This window comes from Oncorhynchus nerka, linkage group LG13 (assembly GCF_034236695.1).
Source record: "Oncorhynchus nerka isolate Pitt River linkage group LG13, Oner_Uvic_2.0, whole genome shotgun sequence".
Classification (NCBI taxonomy): Eukaryota; Metazoa; Chordata; class Actinopteri; order Salmoniformes; family Salmonidae; genus Oncorhynchus; species Oncorhynchus nerka.
Window position 1 is genome coordinate 4,109,669 of NC_088408.1, and position 26,185 is coordinate 4,135,853.

The following is a 26,185-nucleotide window of genomic DNA, read 5'->3' on the forward strand; positions in this document are numbered from 1 at the left end:
CACTGTCTAGTTTGGGTTGGAGTGTCTGGTGTTTCTCACTGTCTAGTTTGGGTTGGAGTGTCTGGTGTTTTTCACTGTCTAGTTCACTGTTTAGACTTTTACTCAAGTAGTATTTTAATGAGTGACTTTCACTTTTACTTGAGACATTTTCTATTAAGGTATCTTTACTTTTACTCAAGTATGACAATTGGGTCCTTTTTCAATCACTGTTTATGGACTGCAGTTACATGACGTTTGGCTTGACACACACACACGCCAACCCTGTCCTGATTGGTTGCAGGTGGAGGCTGCGGTGCAGGCCGCTAGAGAGGCATTCCCTGATTGGTCAGCCCGTAGCCCAGCTGAGAGAGGTCAGGTGATGAATAAACTGGCTGACCTGATGGAAGCTCAGCTGGAAGAGTTGGCCCAGGCAGAGTCACGAGACCAAGGTGCTGACCCCTAACCCCTGATCTGATGGATATTTAATCTCTTAAAGACACCATAACTTTTGATTGTGCTTGACATTACAACATTGTTTCCTTGCTGAAATTAAACAGTTTCCTCCTGCGACTGTATTACTGTGTTCCAGGTAAAACAGTTTCCTCCTGCGACTGTATTACTGTGTTCCAGGTAAAACAGTTTCCTCCTGCGACTGTATTACTGTGTTCCAGGTAAAACAGTTTCCTCCTGCGACTGTATTACTGTGTTCCAGGTAAAACAGTTTCCTCCTGCGACTGTATTACTGTGTTCCAGGTTACACAGTTTCCTCCTGTGTATCTGTCTGTGTTCCAGGTAAAATAGTTTCCTCCTGTGTATCTGTCTGTGTTCCAGGTAAAACAGTTTCCTCCTGTGTATCTGTCTGTGTTCCAGGTAAAATAGTTTCCTCCTGTGCAACTGTCTGTGTTCCAGGTAAAATAGTTTCCTCCTGTGTATCTGTCTGTGTTCCAGGTAAAACAGTTTCCTCCTGTGTATCTGTCTGTGTTCCAGGTAAAACAGTTTCCTCCTGCGACTGTATTACTGTGTTCCAGGTTAAACAGTTTCCTCCTGTGTATCTGTCTGTGTTCCAGGTTAAACCATTACCTCCTGTGTATCTGTCTGTGTTCCAGGTAAAACAGTGTCCTCCTGTGTATCTGTCTGTGTTCCAGGTAAAACCGTTACCTCCTGTGTATCTGTCTGTGTTCCAGGTAAAACAGTTTCCTCCTACGACTGTATTACTGTGTTCCAGGTAAACCGTTACCTCCTGTGTATCTGTCTGTGTTCCAGGTTAAACCGTTACCTCCTGTGTATCTGACTGTGTTCCAGGTAAAACCGTTACCTCCTGTGTATCTGACTGTGTTCCATGTAAAACCGTTACCTCCTGTGTATCTGACTGTGTTCCAGGTAAAACCGTTACCTCCTGTGTATCTGTCTGTGTTCCAGGTTACATTACATTTACATTTAAGTCATTTAGCAGACGCTCTTATCCAGAGCGACTTACAAATTGGTGCATTCACCTTATGACATCCAGTGGAACAGCCACTTTACAATAGTGCATCTAAATCTTTTAAGGGGGGGTGAGAAGGATTACTTTATCCTATCCTAGGTATTCCTTAAAGAGGTGGGGTTTCAGGTGTTCAGTCAGTTTCCTCCTGTGTATCTGACTGTGTTCCAGGTAAAACAGTGTCCTCCTGTGTATCTGTCTGTGTTCCAGGTTAAACAGTTTCCTCCTGTGTATCTGTCTGTGTTCCAGGTAAAATAGTTTCCTCCTGTGCATCTGTCTGTGTTCCAGGTAAAACAGTTTCCTCCTGCGCCTGTATTACTGTGTTCCAGGTTAAACAGTTTCCTCCTGTGTATCTGTCTGTGTTCCAGGTAAAACAGTTTCCTCCTGTGTATCTGTCTGTGTTCCAGGTAAATCCGTTACCTCCTGTGTATCTGTCTGTGTTCCAGGTTAAACAGTTTCCTCCTGTGTATCTGTCTGTGTTCCAGGTAAAACAGTTTCCTCCTACGACTGTATTACTGTGTTCCAGGTAAACCGTTACCTCCTGTCTATCTGTCTGTGTTCCAGGTTAAACCGTTACCTCCTGTGTATCTGACTGTGTTCCAGGTAAAACCGTTACCTCCTGTGTATCTGACTGTGTTCCAGGTAAAACCGTTACCTCCTGTGTATCTGACTGTGTTCCAGGTAAAACAGTTTCCTCCTGCGACTGTATTACTGTGGTCCAGGTAAAACAGTTACCTCCTGTGTGTCTGACTGTGTTCCAGGTAAAACCGTTACCTCCTGTGTGTCTGTGTTCCAGGTAAAACCGTTACCTCCTGTGTGTCTGTGTTCCAGGTTAAACCGTTACCTCCTGTGTGTCTGTGTTCCAGGTTAAACCGTTACCTCCTGTGTATCTGTCTGTGTTCCAGGTAAAACCGTTACCTCCTCTGTGTCTGTGTTCCAGGTTAAACCGTTACCTCCTGTGTATCTGTCTGTGTTCCAGGTAAAACCGTTACCTCCTCTGTGTCTGTGTTCCAGGTAAAACAGTTTCCTCCTGTGTATCTGTCTGTGTTCCAGGTAAAACCGTTACCTCCTCTGTGTCTGTGTTCCAGGTAAAACAGTTTCCTCCTGTGTATCTGTCTGTGTTCCAGGTAAAACCGTTACCTCCTCTGTGTCTGTGTTCCAGGTTAAACCGTTACCTCCTGTGTATCTGTCTGTGTTCCAGGTAAAACCGTTACCTCCTCTGTGTCTGTGTTCCAGGTAAAACAGTTTCCTCCTGTGTATCTGTCTGTGTTCCAGGTAAAACCGTTACCTCCTCTGTGTCTGTGTTCCAGGTTAAACCATTACCTCCTGTGTATCTGTCTGTGTTCCAGGTAAAACAGTTTCCTCCTGTGTATCTGTCTGTGTTCCAGGTAAAACAGTTTCCTCCTGTGTATCTGTCTGTGTTCCAGGTAAAACCGTTACCTCCTCTGTGTCTGTGTTCCAGGTTAAACCGTTACCTCCTGTGTATCTGTCTGTGTTCCAGGTTAAACCGTTACCTCCTGTGTATCTGTGTTCCAGGTAAAACCGTAATGTTCGCCCGTACGGTGGATGTCCCGCGGGCGGTCGATAACTTCAGGTTCTTTGCCTCTTCTGTTCTCCACCACACCACCGACTGTACTACCATGGACCATCTGGGCTGTGTCAACTACACTGTCCGTAGTCCTGTGGGAGTGGGTGAGTCCTAGCTGTCTGTGGGGGTGTGTCTGTGGGGGGGCGTCTGTGTTTGTGGGGGTGTCTGTGTGTGTGTGCGGGGTCTGTGTGTGTGTGTGTGTGTGTGTGTGTGTGTGTGTGTGTGTGTGTGTGTGGGGGAGGGTCTGTGTGTGTGGGGGGTGTGTGGGAGGAGATCTGTGTGTGAGGGGGCCTGTGTGTGGAGGGAGGTCTGTGTGTGGGGGGGGTCTGTGTGTGGGGGGTCTGTGTGTGTGGGGGGCCTGTGTGTGGAGGGAGGTCTGTGTGTGGGGGGGGTCTGTGTGTGGAGGGAGGTCTGTGTGTGGGGGGGGGGCCTGTGTGTGGGGGAGGTCTGTGTGTGGGGGGGTCTGTGTGTGGAGGGAGGTCTGTGTGTGGGGGGGGCCTGTGTGTGGAGGGAGGTCTGTGTGTGGGGGGGGATCTGTGTGTGTGGGGGGGGTCTGTGTGTGGAGGGAGGTCTGTGTGTGGGGGGTCTGTGTGTGGAGGGAGGTCTGTGTGTGGGGGTCTGTGTGTGGAGGGAGGTCTGTGTGTGGGGGTGGGGGTCTGTGTGTGGAGGGAGGTCTGTGTGGGGGGGGTCTGTGTGTGGAGGGAGGTCTGTGTGTGGGGGGGGGGGTCTGTGTGTGTGGGGTGGAAGGTGTGAGACCAGGCCTTGATGAACTAAAAGCTTTTGAAGTTCTAAAGTCTCCAGGCTCAGCCCAATAGTATTTGACTCAGACACACCAATAGTGAGTGACTCAGACACACCAATAGTATTTGACTCAGACACACCAATAGTATTTGACTCAGACACACCAATAGAGTTTGACTCAGACACACCAATAGTATTTGACTCAGACACACCAATAGAGTTTGACTCAGACACACCAATAGTGATTGACTCAGACACACCAATAGAGTTTGACTCAGACACACCAATAGTATTTGACTCAGACACACCAATAGTGAGTGTCTCAGACACACCAATAGTATTTGACTCAGACACACCAATAGTATTTGACTCAGACACACCAATAGAGTTTGACTCAGACACACCAATAGTGATTGACTCAGACACACCAATAGAGTTTGACTCAGACACACCAATAGTATTTGACTCAGACACACCAATAGAGTTTGACTCAGACACACCAATAGTGATTGACTCAGACACACCAATAGAGTTTGACTCAGACACACCAATAGTATTTGACTCAGACACACCAATAGTATTTGACTCAGACACACCAATAGTGAGTGACTCAGACACACCAATAGTGATTGACTCAGACACACCAATAGTGATTGACTCAGACACACCAATAGAGTTTGACTCAGACACACCAATAGTATTTGACTCAGACACACCAATAGTGATTGACTCAGACACACCAATAGTATTTGACTCAGACACACCAATAGTGTTTGACTCAGACACACCAATAGAGTTTGACTCAGACACACCAATAGTGTTTGACTCAGACACACCAATAGAGTTTGACTCAGACACACCAATAGTGATTGACTCAGACACACCAATAGTGATTGACTCAGACACACCAATAGTGAGTGACTCAGACACACCAATAGTGATTGACTCAGACACACCAATAGTGATTGACTCAGACACACCAATAGTGATTGACTCAGACACACCAATAGTGATTGACTCAGACACACCAATAGTGTTTGACTCAGACACACCAATAGTGAGTGACTCAGACACACCAATAGTATTTGACTCAGACACACCAATAGAGTTTGACTCAGACACACCAATAGAGTTTGACTCAGACACACCAATAGTATTCGACTCAGACACACCAATAGAGTTTGACTCAGACACACCAATAGTATTTGACTCAGACACACCAATAGTATTTGACTCAGACACACCAATAGTGAGTGTCTCAGACACACCAATAGTATTTGACTCAGACACACCAATAGTGAGTGTCTCAGACACACCAATAGTGATTGACTCAGACACACCAATAGTGTTTGCCTGCTGAGAGAACTTAGTGAACCGAGTGCAAAACAATTTTTCATGTAGAATCACGATATATGTGTCAGTCAACTCACTGCACGATCAGTAGACAACGGGAGATGCTCAGCTCACTGCACGATCAGTAGACAACAGGAGATGCTCAGCTCACTGCACGATCAGTAGACAACAGGAGATCCTCAGAGAGCTGCACGATCAGTAGACAACGGGAGATCCTCAGAGAGCTGCACGATCAGTAGACAACAGGAGATCCTCAGAGAGCTGCACGATCAGTAGACAACAGGAGATCCTCAGAGAGCTGCACGATCAGTAGACAACAGGAGATCCTCAGAGAGCTGCACGATCAGTAGACAACAGGAGATCCTCAGAGAGCTGCACGATCAGTAGACAACAGGAGATCCTCAACTCACTGCACGATCAGTAGACAACAGGAGATCCTCAACTCACTGCACGATCAGTAGACAACAGGAGATCCTCAGAGAGCTGCACGATCAGTAGACAACGGGAGATCCTCAACTCACTGCACGATCAGTAGACAACAGGAGATCCTCAGAGAGCTGCACGATCAGTAGACAACGGGAGATCCTCAACTCACTGCACGATCAGTAGACGACAGGAGATCCTCAGAGAGCTGCACGATCAGTAGACAACAGGAGATCCTCAACTCACTGCACGATCAGTAGACAACAGGAGATCCTCAGAGAGCTGCACGATCAGTAGACAACGGGAGATCCTCAACTCACTGCACGATCAGTAGACAACAGGAGATCCTCAGAGAGCTGCACGATCAGTAGACAACAGGAGATCCTCAGAGAGCTGCACGATCAGTAGACAACAGGAGATCCTCAGAGAGCTGCATGATCAGTAGACAACAGGAGATCCTCAGAGAGCTGCACGATCAGTAGACAACAGGAGATCCTCAACTCACTGCACGATCAGTAGACAACGGGAGATCCTCAACTCACTGCACGATCAGTAGACAACGGGAGATCCTCAACTCACTGCACGATCAGTAGACAACAGGAGATCCTCAGAGAGCTGCACGATCAGTAGACAACAGGAGATGCTCAACTCGCTGCACGATCAGTAGACAACGGGAGATCCTCAACTCACTGCACGATCAGTAGACAACAGGAGATCCTCAACTCACTGCACGATCAGTAGACAACAGGAGATGCTCAGAGAGCTGCACGATCAGTAGACAACAGGAGATCCTCAGAGAGCTGCACGATCAGTAGACAACAGGAGATCCTCAACTCACTGCACGATCAGTAGACAACAGGAGATCCTCAGAGAGCTGCACGATCAGTAGACAACAGGAGATCCTCAGAGAGCTGCACGATCAGTAGACAACAGGAGATCCTCAGAGAGCTGCACGATCAGTAGACAACAGGAGATCCTCAGAGAGCTGCACGATCAGTAGACAACAGGAGATCCTCAGAGAGCTGCACGATCAGTAGACAACAGGAGATCCTCAACTCACTGCACGATCAGTAGACAACAGGAGATCCTCAACTCACTGCACGATCAGTAGACAACAGGAGATCCTCAGAGAGCTGCACGATCAGTAGACAACGGGAGATCCTCAACTCACTGCACGATCAGTAGACAACAGGAGATCCTCAGAGAGCTGCACGATCAGTAGACAACGGGAGATCCTCAACTCACTGCACGATCAGTAGACGACAGGAGATCCTCAGAGAGCTGCACGATCAGTAGACAACAGGAGATCCTCAACTCACTGCACGATCAGTAGACAACAGGAGATCCTCAGAGAGCTGCACGATCAGTAGACAACGGGAGATCCTCAACTCACTGCACGATCAGTAGACAACAGGAGATCCTCAGAGAGCTGCACGATCAGTAGACAACAGGAGATCCTCAGAGAGCTGCACGATCAGTAGACAACAGGAGATCCTCAGAGAGCTGCATGATCAGTAGACAACAGGAGATCCTCAGAGAGCTGCACGATCAGTAGACAACAGGAGATGCTCAACTCACTGCACGATCAGTAGACGACAGGAGATGCTCAACTCACTGCACGATCAGTAGACAACAGGAGATCCTCAACTCACTGCACGATCAGTAGACAACAGGAGATGCTCAGAGAGCTGCACGATCAGTAGACAACAGGAGATCCTCAGAGAGCTGCACGATCAGTAGACAACAGGAGATCCTCAACTCACTGCACGATCAGTAGACAACAGGAGATCCTCAGAGAGCTGCACGATCAGTAGACAACAGGAGATCCTCAGAGAGCTGCACGATCAGTAGACAACAGGAGATCCTCAGAGAGCTGCACGATCAGTAGACAACAGGAGATCCTCAGAGAGCTGCACGATCAGTAGACAACAGGAGATCCTCAGAGAGCTGCACGATCAGTAGACAACAGGAGATGCTCAACTCACTGCACGATCAGTAGACGACAGAAGATGCTCAACTCACTGCACGATCAGTAGACAACAGGAGATCCTCAACTCACTGCACGATCAGTAGACAACGGGAGATCCTCAACTCACTGCACGATCAGTAGACAACAGGAGATCCTCAGAGAGCTGCACGATCAGTAGACAACAGGAGATGCTCAACTCGCTGCACGATCAGTAGACAACGGGAGATCCTCAACTCACTGCACGATCAGTAGACAACAGGAGATCCTCAACTCACTGCACGATCAGTAGACAACAGGAGATGCTCAGAGAGCTGCACGATCAGTAGACAACAGGAGATCCTCAGAGAGCTGCACGATCAGTAGACAACAGGAGATGCTCAACTCACTGCACGATCAGTAGACAACGGGAGATCCTCAGAGAGCTGCACGATCAGTAGACAACAGGAGATCCTCAGAGAGCTGCACGATCAGTAGACAACAGGAGATCCTCAGAGAGCTGCACGATCAGTAGACAACAGGAGATCCTCAGAGAGCTGCACGATCAGTAGACAACGGGAGATCCTCAACTCACTGCACGATCAGTAGACGACAGGAGATCCTCAGAGAGCTGCACGATCAGTAGACAACGGGAGATCCTCAACTCACTGCACGATCAGTAGACAACAGGAGATCCTCAGAGAGCTGCACGATCAGTAGACAACAGGAGATCCTCAGAGAGCTGCACGATCAGTAGACAACAGGAGATGCTCAACTCACTGCACGATCAGTAGACGACAGGAGATGCTCAACTCACTGCACGATCAGTAGACAACAGGAGATCCTCAACTCACTGCACGATCAGTAGACAACGGGAGATCCTCAACTCACTGCACGATCAGTAGACAACAGGAGATCCTCAGAGAGCTGCACGATCAGTAGACAACAGGAGATGCTCAACTCGCTGCACGATCAGTAGACAACAGGAGATCCTCAGAGAGCTGCACGATCAGTAGACAACAGGAGATGCTCAACTCGCTGCACGATCAGTAGACAACAGGAGATCCTCAACTCACTGCACGATCAGTAGACAACAGGAGATCCTCAGAGAGCTGCACGATCAGTAGACAACAGGAGATCCTCAGAGAGCTGCACGATCAGTAGACAACGGGAGATCCTCAGAGAGCTGCACGATCAGTAGACAACAGGAGATGCTCAGACAACAGGAGATGCTCAGACAACAGGAGATCCTCAGACAACAGGAGATCCTCAGACAACAGGAGATCCTCAGACAACAGGAGATCCTCAGAGAGCTGCACGATCAGTAGACAACAGGAGATCCTCAGACAACAGGAGATCCTCAGACAACAGGAGATCCTCAGACAACAGGAGATCCTCAACTCACTGCACGATCAGTAGACAACAGGAGATCCTCAGAGAGCTGCACGATCAGTAGACAACAGGAGATCCTCAGAGAGCTGCACGATCAGTAGACAACAGGAGATCCTCAGAGAGCTGCACGATCAGTAGACAACAGGAGATCCTCAGAGAGCTGCACGATCAGTAGACAACGGGAGATCCTCAGACAACAGGAGATCCTCTAACTGACCAACTGATTCTCTGTGTGTGTGTGTGTGTGTGTGTGTGTGTGTGTGTAGCTGGTCTGATCAGTCCCTGGAACCTGCCTCTATACCTGCTCACCTGGAAGATCGCTCCGGCTGTTGCTACGGGCAACACGGTGGTTGCTAAGCCCAGCGAGATGACCTCGGTAACCGCCTGGATGATGTGCAAACTACTGGAGGAGGCCGGTAGGACTACGCTACCCACAATGCAACACACCTCACTTCATTACAACTCATCAGCAATGACACTGGTGAAAAACTAAACTGGTGAAAGCAAACTCCTCTTTCTCTCCCCATTTTTCTCTCTCTTTTCCATCCCTTCTCCTCTTCTCCTCTTCTCCTCCTCTCCTCCTCTCCTCTTCTCCTCTCCTCCTCTCCTCTTCTCTTCTCTTCTCCTCTCCTCTCCTCCTCTCCTCTCCTCCTCTCCTCTTCTTCTCCTCTTCTCCCTCTCTTCTCCTCTTCTCCTCCTCTCCTCCTCTCCTCTCTCTCCTCTCCTCCTCTCCTCTTCTCTTCTCTCCTCCTCTCCTCTCCTCCTCTCCTCCTCTCCTCCTCTTCTTCTCCTCTTCTCCTCTCTTCTCTTCTCCTCTCCTCTTCTCCTCTTCTCCTCTTCCTCCTCTCCTCCTCTCTCCTCTCCTCCTCTCCTCTCCTCTCCTCCTCTTCTCCTCTCCTCTCCTCCTCTCCTCCTCTTCTCCTCCTCTCCTCTTCTCCTCTTCCTCCCTCCTCCTCTCCTCTCCTCTCCTCCTCTCCTCTCCTCTCCTCCTCTTCTCCTCTCCTCCTCTCCTCTTCTCCTCTTCTCCTCTTCCTCCTCTCCTCCTCTCTCCTCTCCTCCTCTCCTCTCCTCTCCTCCTCTTCTCCTCTCCTCTCCTCCTCTCCTCCTCTTCTCCTCCTCTCCTCTTCTCCTCTTCCTCCTCTCCTCCTCTCCTCTCCTCTCCTCCTCTCCTCTCCTCTCCTCCTCTTCTCCTCTCCTCCTCTCCTCTTCTCCTCTTCTCCTCTTCTCCTCTTCCCCTCTTCCCCTCTTCTCCTCTCCTCCTCTCCTCTCCTCTCCTCCTCTTCTCCTCTCCTCTCCTCCTCTCCTCCTCTTCTTCTCCTCTCCTCCTCTCCTCTTCTCCTCTCCTCTTGTCCTCTTCTCCCCTCCCTCTCCCCCCAGGGTTTCCTCCGGGCGTGGTCAACATGGTGTTCGGCACCGGCCCGCGGGCGGGCGATGCTCTCGTGGGCCACCCTGACGTCCCATTGGTCAGTTTCACGGGCTCCACGGCGACGGCCCAGCGGATCACAGAGCGCTCGGCTCCGTTCTGTAAGAAGCTGAGCCTGGAGCTGGGCGGGAAGAACCCCGCCATCGTCTTCTCAGACGCTGACCTAGACCAAGCTGTCACCACCACCGTACGATCCTCCTTCTCCAATCAGGTGAGAGTAAGACTCAGGATAGGTCAATAGAGTGAGAGAGGGACTCAGGATGAGCCAATAGGGTAAGAGGGGGACTCAGGATGAGCCAATAGGGTAAGAGAGGGACTCAGGATGAGCCAATAGGGTAAGAGGGGGACTCAGGATGAGCCAATAGGGTAAGAGAGGGACTCAGGATGAGCCAATAGGGTAAGAGGGGGACTCAGGGTGAGCCAATAGGGTAAGAGGGGGACTCAGGGTGAGCCAATAGGGTAAGAGGGGGACTCAGGGTGAGCCAATAGGGTAAGAGGGGGACTCAGGGTGAGCCAATAGGGTAAGAGGGGGACTCAGGGTGAGCCAATAGGGTAAGAGGGGGACTCAGGGTGAGCCAATAGGGTAAGAGGGGGACTCAGGGTGAGCCAATAGGGTAAGAGGGGGACTCAGGGTGAGCCAATAGGGTAAGAGGGGGACTCAGGGTGAGCCAATAGGGTAAGAGGGGGACTCAGGATGAGCCAATAGTACGAGAGCATCATCAGTACTGACTTGCCTAGTTAAATAAAGGTACAAAATAAAAGTCTGACCAATCGTGGAATATTGAGTTTGCAGTTGAGTGAGATGATGAAACATTATAGAATGCTTAGATAAAATAAATGCATTGGTAGAAGTGTCATGTTCTCTGTCATGTAGAATGAGGAATCATATCGGCTGTGTTCATGACCGTTTTATACATGAAACCCTTCTGAATGACCCTCTATAACAGACGTTGCAAGTTCATGTGTTGGCCACATGGTGGTGACATTTCTCACATTTTTGCTAGCTGACAGTAAGGTGACCTACTTCCTCTTCCTCCTCCTCTTTCTCCCCCTCTTCCTCTTCCTCCTCCTCATCCTCCTCTTCCTCCTCATCCTCCTCTTCCTCATCATCTTCCTCCCCCTCTTCCTCCTCTTCCTCCTCCTCTTCCTCCTCCTCCCCCTCTTCTTCCTCTTCCTCCTCTTCCTCCTCCTCCCCCTCCTCCTCCTCCTCACCAGGGTGAGATCTGTCTGTGCACCAGTAGGATCTACGTAGAGAGGAGTATTTACCCAGAGTTCCTGAAGAGGTTTGTGGCGGCCGCGCGGGAATGGAAGACTGGTGCGCCCTCCGACCCCGACAACAATAACGGAGCTCTGGTCAGCAGGGAACACCTGGAGAAGGTATGATGTCACATAATATACAGGGTATTAACAGTGTTTCCCCTAGGATTTAGTTTCTGGTGGGATGGAGTTTTGGCCTGCCTCGTGACATCACCAATAAGATGGAGGACCAAACCTCTCTGTCAGTAGCAGCTAGTTGTCCGTTTTCCCCACTAAGTTACAGTCCTGGCAGAAGCCTTGTTCTTTTATATTTATTAAATATATAATATATATAAATGTACATTTATGTTTCTTTTTTGACCATTTTAATATAAAACAATCACAGTAATGTAGTTAATTATTACCCAGAAATGATTTGACATTGAGAAGGGGAAAAACAGCTGCATTGGACCTTAAAGCTAATTTAAAACTAATTTCCTGCAATTCCACACATTTTCCCCTTTGGGCAGAGAGAAAATGTGCGGTTTTAAAGTAACTTTTAAAAGTGAATATTCTGTTAATTCTGTTACCCAAATAATGTTGTTGACTCATCCTTTACTCGTATTTGTGGCCAAAGCATAAATTAAAGAACAAAAAATACTTACTTCAACAATCCCACCTCAATCTTGTATCTCAAACAGACCGTTTTGAAAAATGCTGTCTATTTCCTAGAGTATGATGTCATACTTCTGAGGAGGATGAGCTGGCCAATCAGGGGTCTAGAGGGGGATGAGCTGGCCAATCGGCGGTCTACTAGAGGAGGATGAGCTGGCCAATCAATGGTCTAGAAGGGGATGATGGCTAATGCCATGGCTATTGCTGTGTTCTTATGCTATCTGAGTGGCTCAAACATTATAACCAAAATCAATGGCCCAATGCCATGACGTTGTTACTTCTCCCTGACTGTCTGGATTTTATTCTAGTGGTTGTTACTTCTCCCTGACTGTTTGGATTTTATTCTAGTGGTTGTTACTTCTCCCTGACTGTCTGGATTTTATTCTAGTGGTTGTTACTTCTCCATGACTGTCTGGATTTTATTCTAGTGGTTGTTACTTCTCCCTGACTGTCTGGATTTTATTCTAGTGGTTGTTACTTCTCCCTGACTGTCTGGATTTTATTCTAGTGGTTGTTACTTCTCCCTGACTGTCTGGATTTTATTCTAGTGGTTGTTACTTCTCCCTGACTGTCTGGATTTGATTCTAGTGGTTGTTACTTCTCCCTGACTGTCTGGATTTTATTCTAGTGGTTGTTACTTCTCCCTGACTGTCTGGATTTTATTCTAGTGGTTGTTACTTCTCCCTGACTGTCTGGATTTTATTCTAGTGGTTGTTACTTCTCCATGACTGTCTGGATTTTATTCTAGTGGTTGTTACTTCTCCCTGACTGTCTGGATTTTATTCTAGTGGTTGTTACTTCTCCATGACTGTCTGGATTTTATTCTAGTGGTTGTTACTTCTCCCTGACTGTCTGGATTTTATTCTAGTGGTTGTTACTTCTCCCTGACTGTCTGGATTTTATTCTAGTGGTTGTTACTTCTCCCTGACTGTCTGGATTTTATTCTAGTGGTTGTTACTTCTCCCTGACTGTCTGGATTTTATTCTAGTGGTTGTTACTTCTCCCTGACTGTCTGGATTTTATTCTAATGGTTGTTACTTCTCCCTGACTGTCTGGATTTTATTCTAATGGTTGTTACTTCTCCCTGACTGTCTGGATTTTATTCTAATGGTTGTTACTTCTCCCTGACTGTCTGGATTTTATTCTAGTGGTTGTTACTTCTCCCTGACTGTCTGGATTTTATTCTAGTGGTTGTTACTTCTCCCTGACTGTCTGGATTTTATTCTAGTGGTTGTTACTTCTCCCTGACTGTCTGGATTTTATTCTAGTGGTTGTTACTTCTCCCTGACTGTCTGGATTTTATTCTAGTGGTTGTTACTTCTCCCTGACTGTCTGGATTTTATTCTAGTGGTTGTTACTTCTCCCTGACTGTCTGGATTTTATTCTAGTGGTTGTTACTTCTCCCTGACTGTCTGGATTTTATTCTAGTGGTTGTTACTTCTCCTGACTGTCTGGATTTTATTCTAGTGGTTGTTACTTCTCCATGACTGTCTGGATTTTATTCTAATGGTTGTTACTTCTCCCTGACTGTCTGGATTTTATTCTAGTGGTTGTTACTTCTCCCTGACTGTCTGGATTTTATTCTAGTGGTTGTTACTTCTCCCTGACTGTCTGGATTTTATTCTAGTGGTTGTTACTTCTCCCTGACTGTCTGGATTTTATTCTAGTGGTTGTTACTTCTCCTGACTGTCTGGATTTTATTCTAGTGGTTGTTACTTCTCCCTGACTGTCTGGATTTTATTCTAGTGGTTGTTACTTCTCCCTGACTGTCTGGATTTTATTCTAGTGGTTGTTACTTCTCCCTGACTGTCTGGATTTTATTCTAGTGGTTGTTACTTCTCCCTGACTGTCTGGATTTTATTCTAGTGGTTGTTACTTCTCCATGACTGTCTGGATTTTATTCTAGTGGTTGTTACTTCTCCCTGACTGTCTGGATTTTATTCTAGTGGTTGTTACTTCTCCCTGACTGTCTGGATTTTATTCTAGTGGTTGTTACTTCTCCCTGACTGTCTGGATTTTATTCTAGTGGTTGTTACTTCTCCCTGACTGTCTGGATTTTATTCTAGTGGTTGTTACTTCTCCCTGACTGTCTGTATTTTATTCTAGTGGTTGTTACTTCTCCCTGACTGTCTGGATTTTATTCTAGTGGTTGTTACTTCTCCCTGACTGTCTGGATTTTATTCTAGTGGTTGTTACTTCTCCCTGACTGTCTGGATTTTATTCTAGTGGTTGTTACTTCTCCCTGACTGTCTGGATTTTATTCTAGTGGTTGTTACTTCTCCATGACTGTCTGGATTTTATTCTAGTGGTTGTTACTTCTCCCTGACTGTCTGGATTTTATTCTAGTGGTTGTTACTTCTCCCTGACTGTCTGGATTTTATTCTAGTGGTTGTTACTTCTCCCTGACTGTCTGGATTTTATTCTAGTGGTTGTTACTTCTCCCTGACTGTCTGGATTTTATTCTAGTGGTTGTTACTTCTCCTGACTGTCTGGATTTTATTCTAGTGGTTGTTACTTCTCCCTGACTGTCTGGATTTTATTCTAGTGGTTGTTACTTCTCCCTGACTGTCTGGATTTTATTCTAGTGGTTGTTACTTCTCCCTGACTGTCTGGATTTTATTCTAGTGGTTGTTACTTCTCCCTGACTGTCTGGATTTTATTCTAGTGGTTGTTACTTCTCCATGACTGTCTGGATTTTATTCTAGTGGTTGTTACTTCTCCCTGACTGTCTGGATTTTATTCTAGTGGTTGTTACTTCTCCCTGACTGTCTGGATTTTATTCTAGTGGTTGTTACTTCTCCCTGACTGTCTGGATTTTATTCTAGTGGTTGTTACTTCTCCCTGACTGTCTGGATTTTATTCTAGTGGTTGTTACTTCTCCCTGACTGTCTGGATTTTATTCTAGTGGTTGTTACTTCTCCCTGACTGTCTGGATTTTATTCTAGTGGTTGTTACTTCTCCCTGACTGTCTGGATTTTATTCTAGTGGTTGTTACTTCTCCCTGACTGTCTGGATTTTATTCTAGTGGTTGTTACTTCTCCTGACTGTCTGGATTTTATTCTAGTGGTTGTTACTTCTCCATGACTGTCTGGATTTTATTCTAGTGGTTGTTACTTCTCCCTGACTGTCTGGATTTTATTCTAGTGGTTGTTACTTCTCCCTGACTGTCTGGATTTTATTCTAGTGGTTGTTACTTCTCCCTGACTGTCTGGATTTTATTCTAGTGGTTGTTACTTCTCCCTGACTGTCTGGATTTTATTCTAGTGGTTGTTACTTCTCCCTGACTGTCTGGATTTTATTCTAGTGGTTGTTACTTCTCCCTGACTGTCTGGATTTTATTCTAGTGGTTGTTACTTCTCCCTGACTGTCTGGATTTTATTCTAGTGGTTGTTACTTCTCCCTGACTGTCTGGATTTTATTCTAGTGGTTGTTAGTTCTCGAAGATCATGTTATTAAAAATTAATTATCTACATACTTCACATAAGGAAATCAGTCAGTTGGGAAAATACATGTATTAGGCCCTAATCTATTGATTTCACATGACTGGGAATACAGATATACATCTGTTGGTCACAAGATAACCTTAAAAAATGTTTTGGGGGGCGTGGATTAGAAAACCAGTCAGTATCTGGTGTGACCACCATTTGCCTCATGCAGCGCGACACATCTCCTTCACACAGAGTTGATCAGGCTGTTGATTGTGGCCTGTGAAATGTTGGTCCCACTCCTCTTCAATGGCTGTGTGAAGTTGCTGGATATTGGCGGGAACTGGAACACTCTGTTGTACACATCAATCCAGAGCATCCCAAACATGCTCAATGGGTGACATGTCTGGTGAGAATGCAGACCATGGAAGAACTGGGACATTTTCAGATTCAGGAATTGTGTACAGATCCTAGTGACATGGGGCCATGTATTATCATGCTGAAACATGAGGTGATGGTGGATGAATGGCACGACAAAGGGCCTCGCCTCAGGATCTCGTCACGGTATCTCTGTGTATTTAAATTTGTTCCTGAAATTGAGAGAAATAAGCATATATACAGTGGGGAGAACAAGTATTTGATACACTGCTGACCGATACGAGGCGCTGCTCACTGGGGACACCGTGCGCCTCACGGCATAACACGGTGCCTGCCCGGTCCCTCTCTCTCCACGGTAAGCACGGGGAGTTGGCGCAGTTCTCCTACCTGACTTCGCCACACTCCCCGTGTGCCCCCCCAATACATTTTTGGGGCTGCCTCTCGTCCCAGCTGCGCTGCCATGCTGCCTCCTCATACCACCGCCGCTCAGCTCTTGCTGCCTCCAGCTCTGCTTTGGGGCGGCGATATTCTCCAGCCTGAGCCCAAGGTCCTTCTCCGTTCAAAATCTCCTCCCATGTCCAGGAGTCTTGAGATTTTGGCTGCTGCTGCTGCCTGTTACCACGCTGCTTGGTCCTTTGGTGGTGGGTGTTTCTGTAACGTTCGTCGTTGGGAGAAAGAGAGGAGGACCAAGGTGCAGGGTGGTAAGTATTCATATTCTCCTTTTAATGAAAACGAATACTCAAACAAAACACAACAAAACACGAGAACGAAACGAAAACAGTCCTGAACGGTGAAATACAAACACAGAACAGAAAATAAACACCGAAACCCAGGTGGAAAAACGCTGCCTAAATATAATTCTCAATCAGAGACAACTAACGATACCTGCCTCTGATTGAGAACCATACCAGGCCAAACACAAAAACACAACGTAGAAAACGGAACATAGACAACCCACCCAACTCACGCCCTGACCAACCTAAAACAAAGACATAACAAAAGAACTAAGGTCAGAACGTGACAGCTTTGTTAATCAGCACAACAGTTTACAGCTGAAGAAAGGTCTTTGTTTCTGGCCATGTTGAGCCTGTAATCGAACCCACAAATGCTGATGCTCCAGATACTCAACTAGTCTAAAGGAGGCCAGTTTTATTGCTTCTTTAATCAGGACAACAGTTTTCAGCTGTGCTAACATAATTGCAAAAGGGTTTCCTAATGATCAATTAGCCTTTTAAAATGATAAACTTGGATTAGCTAACACAACGTGCCATTGGAACACAGGAGTGATGGTTGCTGATAATGGGCCTCTGTTCGCCTATGTAGATATTCCAGGTACGTAGCTTCCTGACCCTGGTCTGTGTTATGGTTATATTAACATATACACCTGTCTAACCTGTCCCTCCCCCATCCAGGTACGTATCTTCCTGACCCTGGTCTGTGTTGTGGTTATATTAACATATACACCTGTCTAACCTGTCCCTCCAGGTACGTAGCTTCCTGACCCTGGTCTGTGTTATGGTTATATTAACATATACACCTGTCTAACCTGTCCCTCCAGGTACGTAGCTTCCTGACCCTGGTCTGTGTTATTGATATATTAACATATACACCTGTCTAACCTGTCCCTCCAGGTACGTACCTTCCTGACCCTGGTCTGTGATATGGTTATATTAACATATACACCTGTCTAACCTGTCCCTCCAGGTACGTAGCTTCCTGACCCTGGTCTGTGTTATGGTTATATTAACATATACACCTGTCTAACCTGTCCCTCCCCCATCCAGGTACGTAGCTTCCTGATCCTGGTCTGTGTTATGGTTATATTAACATATACACCTGTCTAACCTGTCCCTCCCCCATCCAGGTACGTAGCTTCCTGATCCTGGTCTGTGTTATGGTTATATTAACATATACACCTGTCTAACCTGTCCCTCCTCCATCCAGGTACGTAGCTTCCTGACCCTGGTCTGTGTTATGGTTATATTAACATATACACCTGTCTAACCTGTCCCTCCTCCATCCAGGTACGTAGCTTCCTGACCCTGGTCTGTGTTATGGTTATATTAACATATACACCTGTCTAACCTGTCCCTCCAGGTACGTAGCTTCCTGACCCTGGTCTGTGTTGTGGTTATATTAACATATACACCTGTCTAACCTGTCCCTCCAGGTACGTAGCTTCTTGACCCTGGTCTGTGTTATGGTTATATTAACATATACACCTGTCTGTCCCTCCAGGTGCGTAGCTTCGTGACCCTGGCTCGGTCGGAGGGCGCCGCGGTGCTGTGTGGGGAGGGCGAGGACCCGCTGGTGCTCCCCCAACGTAACACCAGCGGCTACTTCATGCGTCCCACCGTCATCGCCGACGTAGCTGAGTCGTCCCGTGTGATGCAGGACGAGATCTTCGGCCCCGTCGTCTGCGTCAACCCCTTCGACGGCGAAGACGATGCCGTCGCTAAGGGCAACGGGGTACGCTATGGCCTGGCGGCGACTGTGTGGACGCGTGACGTCGGACGAGTGCACCGGGTGGCGAGGAGGTTAGAGGCGGGGCTCGTCTGGACCAACTGTTGGCTGGTCAGAGACCTGAACCTACCGTTCGGAGGCATGAAGAACTCAGGGGTGGGGAGGGAAGGAGGGAGGGATAGCTATCACTTCTTTACGGAGGTGAAGACCATCACTGTTAAACACTGAGAGGATGGAGGGAAAAAATGTTTCTGTTGGTGTGTGTGTGGTCTTAACCCTAACCCTTTACTCATGATCCCCAAATTAACATTTGCCACGTCCCCACGAGAACAATGGCTATTTTACACTTAGGGGTTAGGTTTAGGCTTAGAGTTTCAATTAGGGTTAGGCATTAGGGTTAGGGGTTAGGTTTAGAGGTTAGAGGTTAGGGGTTAGGGGTTAGGTTTAGGCTTAGAGTTACAATTAGGGTTAGGCATTAGGGTTAGGGGTTAGGGGTTAGGATTAGGGGTTAGGTGTTAGGGTTAGGGGTTAGGTTTAGGCTTAGAGTTACAATTAGGGTTAGGCATTAGGGTTAGGGGTTAGGTTTAGAGGTTAGAGGTTAGGGGTTAGGTTTAGGCTTAGAGTTACAATTAGGGTTAGGCATTAGGGTTAGGGGTTAGGTTAAGGCTTAGAGTTACAATTAGGGTTAGGCATTAGGGTTAGGAGTTAGGATTAGGAGTTAAGGTTAGGAGTTAGGGTTAGGCGTTGGGGTTAGGATTAGGGTTTAGGGGTTAGGAGTTAGGATTAGGGGTTAGGAGTTAGGGGTTAGGAGTTAGGATTAGGGGTTAGGAGTTAGGGTTAGGAGTTAGGGTTAGGGGTTAGGGTTTAGAGGTTAGGGTTTAGAGGTTAGGGTTTAGAGGTTAGGGTTAGAGGTTAGGGGTTAGAGGTTAGAGATTAGGGTTAGAGGTTAGGGGTTAGAGGTTAGGGTTAGAGGTTAGGGTTAGAGGTTAGGGTTAGAGGTTAGGGTTAGAGGTTAGGGTTAGGGTTAGAGGTTTAGGGTTAGAGGTTAGGGTTAGAGGGTTAGGGTTAGAGATTAGGGTTAGAGTTAGAGGTTAGAGGGTTAGAGGTTAGAGATTAGGGTTAGAGTTAGAGATTAGGGTCAGAGGTTAGAGGTTAGAGGTTTAGGGTTAGAGGTTTAGGTTAGAGGTTAGGGTTAGAGTTAGGGTTAGAGGTTAGGGTTAGAGGTTTAGGTTAGAGGTTAGGGTTAGAGTTAGGGTTAGAGGTTAGGGTTAGGGTTAGGGTTAGAGGTTAGGGTTAGAGTTAGGTTTAGAGGTCGGGGTTAGAGGTTAGGTTTAGAGGTTAGAGGTTTATAGGGTTAGAGTTAGGGTTAGAGGTTAGGGTTAGAGGTTAGGTTTAGGGGTTAGAGGTTAGAGGGTAGGGGGTTAGAGGTTAGGGTTAGAGGTTAGAGGTTAGGGTTAGAGGTTAGGGTTAGAGGTTAGGGTTAGAGGTTAGGGTTAGAGGTTAGAGGTTAGGGTTAGAGGTTAGGGTTAGAGGTTAGGGTTAGAGGTTAGGGTTAGAGGTTAGGGTTAGGGTTAGAGGTTAGAGGTTAGGGTTAGAGGTTAGGGTTAGAGGTTAGGGTTAGGTGTCTCGCTCAAATGACTGTTTTGTTTTATGACATGAATTGTTTATGATTATTTTCCTCACACATCCCCTTCGAGGCAATAAAGCTTTTCTGTCTGGATGACTTTCATCTTGCAATCACACCTGCACTTGTTTTTTCTTTCTGGTTCTGCGGAAGAGGGAGACAGGTATGTAGAAGGAGACAGGTAGGTAGAAGGAGACAGGTATTTAGAGGGAGACAGGTAGGTAGAGGGAGACAGGTAGGGAGAGGGAGACAGGTAGGGAGAGGGAGACAGGTAGGTAGAGGGAGACAGGTATGTAGAGGGAGACAGATATGTAGAGGGAGACAGGTATGTAGAGGGAGACAGGTATGTAGAGGGAGACAGGTAGGTAGAGGGAGACAGGTAGGTAGAGGGAGACAGGTAGGTAGAGGGAGACAGGTAGGTAGAGGGAGACAGAGATTAATGGAGACAGGTAGGTAAAGGGAGACAGGTAGGTAGAGGGAGACAGGTAGGTAGAGGGAGACAGGTAGGTAGAAGGAGAGAGGTAGGTAGAGGGAGACAGGTAGGTAGAGGGAGACAGGTAGGTAGAGGGAGACAGGTAGGTAGAGGGAGACAGGTATGTAGAGGGAGACAGGTAGGTAGAGGGAGACAGGTAGGTAGAGGGAGACAGGTAGGTAGAGGGAGACAGGTAGGTAGAGGGAGACAGGTATGTAGAGGGTTAGATGTTAGAGGGTTAGAGGTTAGAGGTTAGGGTTAGAGGTTAGAGGTTAGGGTTAGAGGTTAGAGGTTAGGGTTAGAGGTTAGGGTTAGAGGATAGGGTTAGAGGTTAGGGTTAGGGTTAGAGGTTAGAGGTTAGGGTTAGAGATTAGGGTTAGAGGTTAGGGTTAGAGGTTAGGGTTAGAGTTAGGTTTAGAGGTCGGGGTTAGAGGTTAGGTTTAGAGGTTAGAGGTTAGGTTTAGAGGTTAGAGGTTTATAGGGTTAGGGTTAGAGGTTAGGGTTAGAGGTTAGAGGTTAGAGGTTAGGGTTAGAGGTTAGGGTTAGAGGTTAGAGGTTAGGGTTAGAGGTTAGGGTTAGAGGTTAGGGTTAGAGGTTAGGGTTAGAGGTTAGAGGTTAGGGTTAGAGGTTAGAGGTTAGGGTTAGAGGTTAGGGTTAGAGGTTAGGGTTAGAGGTTAGGGTTAGGTGTCTCGCTCAAATGACTGTTTTGTTTTATGACATGAATTGTTTATGATTATTTTCCTCACACATCCCCTTCGAGGCAATAAAGCTTTTCTGTCTGGATGACTTTCATCTTGCAATCACACCTGCACTTGTTTTTTCTTTCTGGTTCTGCGGAAGAGGGAGACAGGTAGGTAGAGGGAGACAGGTATGTAGAAGGAGACAGGTAGGTAGAAGGAGACAGGTATTTAGAGGGAGACAGGTAGGTAGAGGGAGACAGGTATGTAGAGGGAGACAGGTATGTAGAGGGAGACAGGTAGGTAGAGGGAGACAGGTATGTAGAGGGAGACAGGTATGTAGAGGGAGACAGGTAGGTAGAGTGAGACAGGTATGTAGTGGGAGACAGTTTGGTAGAGTGAGACAGGTATTGAGAGGGAGACAGGTATGTAGAGGGAGACAGGTATGTAGAGGGAGACAGAGATGTAGAGGGAGACAGAGATGTAGAGGGAGACAGGTAGGTAGAGGGAGACAGGTAGGTAGAGGGAGACAGGTATGTAGAGGGAGACAGGTAGGTAGAGGGAGACAGAGATGAATGGAGACAGGTAGGTAGAGGGAGACAGGTCGGTAGAGGGAGACAGGTCGGTAGAGGGAGACAGGTCGGTAGAGGGAGACAGGTATGTAGTGGGAGACAGTTTGGTAGAGTGAGACAGGTATTGAGAGGGAGACAGGTATGTAGAGGGAGACAGGTATGTAGAGGGAGACAGAGATGTAGAGGGAGACAGGTAGGTAGAGGGAGACAGGTAGGTAGAGGGAGACAGGTAGGTAGAGGGAGACAGGTATGTAGAGGGAGACAGGTAGGTAGAGGGAGACAGAGATGAATGGAGACAGGTAGGTAGAGGGAGACAGGTAGGTAGAGGGAGACAGGTATGTAGAGGGAGACAGGTAGGTAGAGGGAGACAGGTATGTAGAGGGAGACAGGTATGTAGAGGGAGACGGGTATGTATAAGGAGAGAGGTAGGAAGAGGGAGACAAGTCGGTAGAGGGAGACAGGTCGGTAGAGGGAGACAGGTATGTAGAGGGAGACAGGTATGTAGAAGGAGAGAGGTAGGTAGAGGGAGACAGGTATGTAGAGGGAGACAGGTATGTAGAGGGAGACAGGTAGGTAGAGTGAGACAGGTAAATCAAATCCAATCAAATTTTATTTGTCACATACACATGGTTAGCAGATGTTAATGCGAGTGTAGCGAAATGCTTGTGCTTCTAGTTCCGACAATGCAGTGATAACCAACAAGTAATCTAACTAACAATTCCAAAACTACTGTCTTATACACAGTGTAAGGGGATAAGGAATATGTACATAAGGATATATGAATGAGTGATGGTACAGAGCAGCATACAGTAGATGGTATCGAGTACAGTATATACATATGAGATGAGTATGTAGACAAAGTAAACAAAGTGGCATAGTTAAAGTGGCTAGTGATACATGTATTACATAAGGATGCAGTCGATGATCTAGAGTACAGTATATACGTATGCATATGAGATGAATAATGTAGGGTAAGTAACATTATATAAGGTAGCATTGTTTAAAGTGGCTAGTGATATATTTACATCATTTCCCATCAATTCCCATTATTAAAGTGGCTGGAGTTGGGTCAGTGTCAATGACAGTGTGTTGGCAGCAGCCACTCAATGTTAGTGATTGCTGTTTAACAGTCTGATGGCCTTGAGATAGAAGCTGTTTTTCAGTCTCTCGGTCCCAGCTTTGATGCACCTGTACTGACCTCACCTTCTGGATGATAGCGGGGTGAACAGGCAGTGGTTCGGGTGGTTGATGTCCTTGATGATCTTTATGGCCTTCCTGTAACATCGGGTGGTGTAGGTGTCCTGGAGGGCAGGTAGTTTGCCCCGGTGATGCGTTGTGCAGACCTCACTACCCTCTGGAGAGCCTTACGGTTGAGGGCGGAGCAGTTGCCGTACCAGGCGGTGATACAGCCCGCCAGGATGCTCTCGATTGTGCATCTGTAGAAGTTTGTGAGTGCTTTTGGTGACAAGCCGAATTTCTTCAGCCTCCTGAGGTTGAAGAGGCGCTGCTGCGCCTTCTTCACGACGCTGTCAGTGTGAGTGGACCAATTCAGTTTGTCTGTGATGTGTATGCCGAGGAACTTAAAACTTGCTACCCTCTCCACTACTGATCCATCGATGTGGATAGGGGGGTGTTCCCTCTGCTGTTTCCTGAAGTCCACAATCATCTCCTTAGTTTTGTTGACGTTGAGTGTGAGGTTATTTTCCTGACACCACACTCCGAGGGCCCTCACCTCCTCCCTGTAGGCCGTCTCGTCGTTGTTGGTAATCAAGCCTACCACTGTTGTGTCGTCCGCAAACTTGATGATTGAGTTGGAGGCGTGCATGGCCACGCAGTCGTGGGTGAACAGGGAGTACAGGAGAGGGCTCAGAACGCACCCTTGTGGGGCCCCCGTGTTGAGGATCAGCGGGGAGGAGATTTTGTTGCCTACCCTCACCACCTATGTAGAAGGAGACAGGTAGGTAGAGGGAGACAAGTCGGTAGAGGGAGACAGGTCGGTAGAGGGAGACAGGTATGTAGAGGGAGACAGGTAGGTAGTGGGAGACAGTTTGGTAGAGTGAGACAGGTATTGAGAGGGAGACAGGTATGTAGAGGGAGACAGGTATGTAGAGGGAGACAGAGATGTAGAGGGAGACAGGTAGGTAGAGGGAGACAGGTAGGTAGAGGGAGACAGAGATGTAGAGGGAGACAGGTAGGTAGAGGGAGACAGGTAGGTAGAGGGAGACAGGTATGTAGAGGGAGACAGGTAGGTAGAGGGAGACAGGTAGGTAGAGGGAGACAGGTAGGTAGAGGGAGACAGGTAGGTAGAGGGAGACAGGTATGTAGAGGGACACAGGTAGGTAGAGGGAGACAGGTATGTAGAGGGAGACAGAGATGAATGGAGACAGGTAGGTAGAGGGAGACAGGTAGGTAGAGGGAGACAGGTAGGTAGAGGGAGACAGGTAGGTAGAGGGAGACAGGTATGTAGAGGGAGACAGGTAGGTAGAGGGAGACAGGTATGTAGAGGGAGACAGAGATGAATGGAGACAGGTAGGTAGAGGGAGACAGGTAGGTAGAGGGAGACAGGTATGTAGAGGGAGATAGGTAGGTAGAGGGAGACAGGTATGTAGAGGGAGACAGAGATGAATGGAGACAGGTAGGTAGAGGGAGACAGGTAGGTAGAGGGAGACAGGTATGTAGAAGGAGAGAGGTAGGTAGAGGGAGACAAGTCGGTAGAGGGAGACAGGTCGGTAGAGGGAGACAGGTATGTAGAGGGAGACAGGTTGGTAGAGGGAGACAGGTTGGTAGAGGGAGACAGGTATTGAGAGGGAGACAGGTATTGAGAGGGAGACAGGTAGGTAGAGGGAGACAGATATGCAGAGGGAGACAGGTATGTAGAGGGAGACAGGTAGGTAGAGGGAGACAGGTAGGTAGAGGGAGAAGGTAGGTAGAGGGAGAAGGTAGGTAGAGGGAGACAGGTAGGTAGAGGGAGACAGGTAGGTAGAGGGAGACAGGTAGGGAGAGGGAGACAGGTTGGTAGAGGGAGACAGGTAGGTAGAGGGAGACAGGTATGTAGAGGGAGTCAGGTAGGTAGAGGGAGACAGGTAGGTAGACGGAGACAGGTAGGTAGAGGGAGACAGGTAGGTAGAGGGAGACAGGTAGGTAGAGGGAGTCAGGTAGGTAGAGGGAGACAGGTAGGTAGAGGGAGACAGGTAGGTAGAGGGAGTCAGGTAGGTAGAGGGAGACAGGTATGTAGAGGGAGACAGGTAGGTAGAGGGAGACAGGTATGTAGAGGGATACAGAGATGAATGGAGACAGGTAGGTAGAGGGAGACAGGTAGGTAGAGGTAGACAGGTAGGTAGAGGGAGACAGGTAGGTAGAGGGAGACAGGTATGTAGACAATGCCCCCATGCACAAAGCAAGGTCCATACAGAAATGGTTTGTGTGGAAGAACTTGATTGGCCGTCACAGAGCCCTGACCTCAACCCCATCGAACACCTTTGGGATGAATTGGAACGCCGACTGAGAGCCAGGCCTAATCGCCCAACATCAGTGCACGATCTCACTAATGCTGTTGTGGCTGAATGGAAGCAAGTCCCTGCAGCAATGTTCCAACATCTAGTGGAAAGCCATCCCAGAAGAGTGGAGGCTGTTATAGCAGCAATGTTCCAACATCTAGTGGAAAGCCTTCCCAGAAGAGTGGAGGCTGTTATAGCAGCAATGTTCCAACATCTAGTGGAAAGCCTTCCCAGAAGAGTGGAGGCTGTTATAGGGGGGCCCAACTCCATATTAATGACCATGATTTTGGAATGAGATGTTCGACGAGCAGGTGTCAATTAATCTGTTGGTTCTCACCTGTTCTTCCACTTCAGTCAGGTAATCTGTTGGTTCTCACCTGTTATTCCACTTCAGTCAGGTAATCTGTTGGTTCTCACCTGTTCTTCCACTTCAGTCAGGTAATCTGTTGGTTCTCACCTGCTATTCCACTTCAGTCAGGTAATCTGTTGGTTCTCACCTGTTATTCCACTTCAGTCAGGTAATCTGTTGGTTCTCACCTGCTATTCCACTTCAGTCAGGTAATCTGTTGGTTCTCACCTGCTATTCCACTTCAGTCAGGTAATATGTTGGTTCTCACCTGTTCTTCCACTTCAGTCAGGTAATCTGTTGGTTCTCACCTGTTCTTCCACTTCAGTCAGGTAATCTGTTGGTTCTCACCTGTTCTTCCACTTCAGTCAGGTAATCTGTTGGTTCTCACCTGTTCTTCCACTTCAGTCAGGTAATCTGTTGGTTCTCACCTGCTATTCCACTTCAGTCAGGTAATCTGTTGGTTCTCACCTGTTCTTCCACTTCAGTCAGGTAA

The 26,185-nt window shown here is 47.5% G+C and overlaps 1 protein-coding gene across 4 annotated transcripts in view; it reads left to right on the forward strand.

Moving 5' to 3' along the window:
- The window catches only part of aldh8a1 (aldehyde dehydrogenase 8 family, member A1), a 29,558-nt gene extending 8,156 nt beyond the window's left edge, over positions 1-21,402 (forward strand). Inside the window, exons 2-8 of one of the 4 annotated variants that reach the window (XR_010465510.1) lie at positions 281-428; positions 2,996-3,151; positions 9,168-9,317; positions 10,279-10,535; positions 11,540-11,701; positions 18,277-20,953; positions 21,245-21,402. Coding sequence is in view for 1 of the 4 variants with exons in the window: in XM_065026129.1 (XP_064882201.1) it covers positions 281-428; positions 2,996-3,151; positions 9,168-9,317; positions 10,279-10,535; positions 11,540-11,701; positions 18,277-18,729 (1,326 nt within the window). In the remaining 3 variants the exon portion in view is untranslated. Of the gene's footprint in view, positions 1-280; positions 429-2,995; positions 3,152-9,167; positions 9,318-10,278; positions 10,536-11,539; positions 11,702-18,276 lie in introns of all 4 variants that reach the window. The other 3 variants (XR_010465511.1, XR_010465512.1, XM_065026129.1) reach the window with 3 other exon arrangements.
- The last annotated feature ends 4,783 nt before the right edge of the window (positions 21,403-26,185 follow it).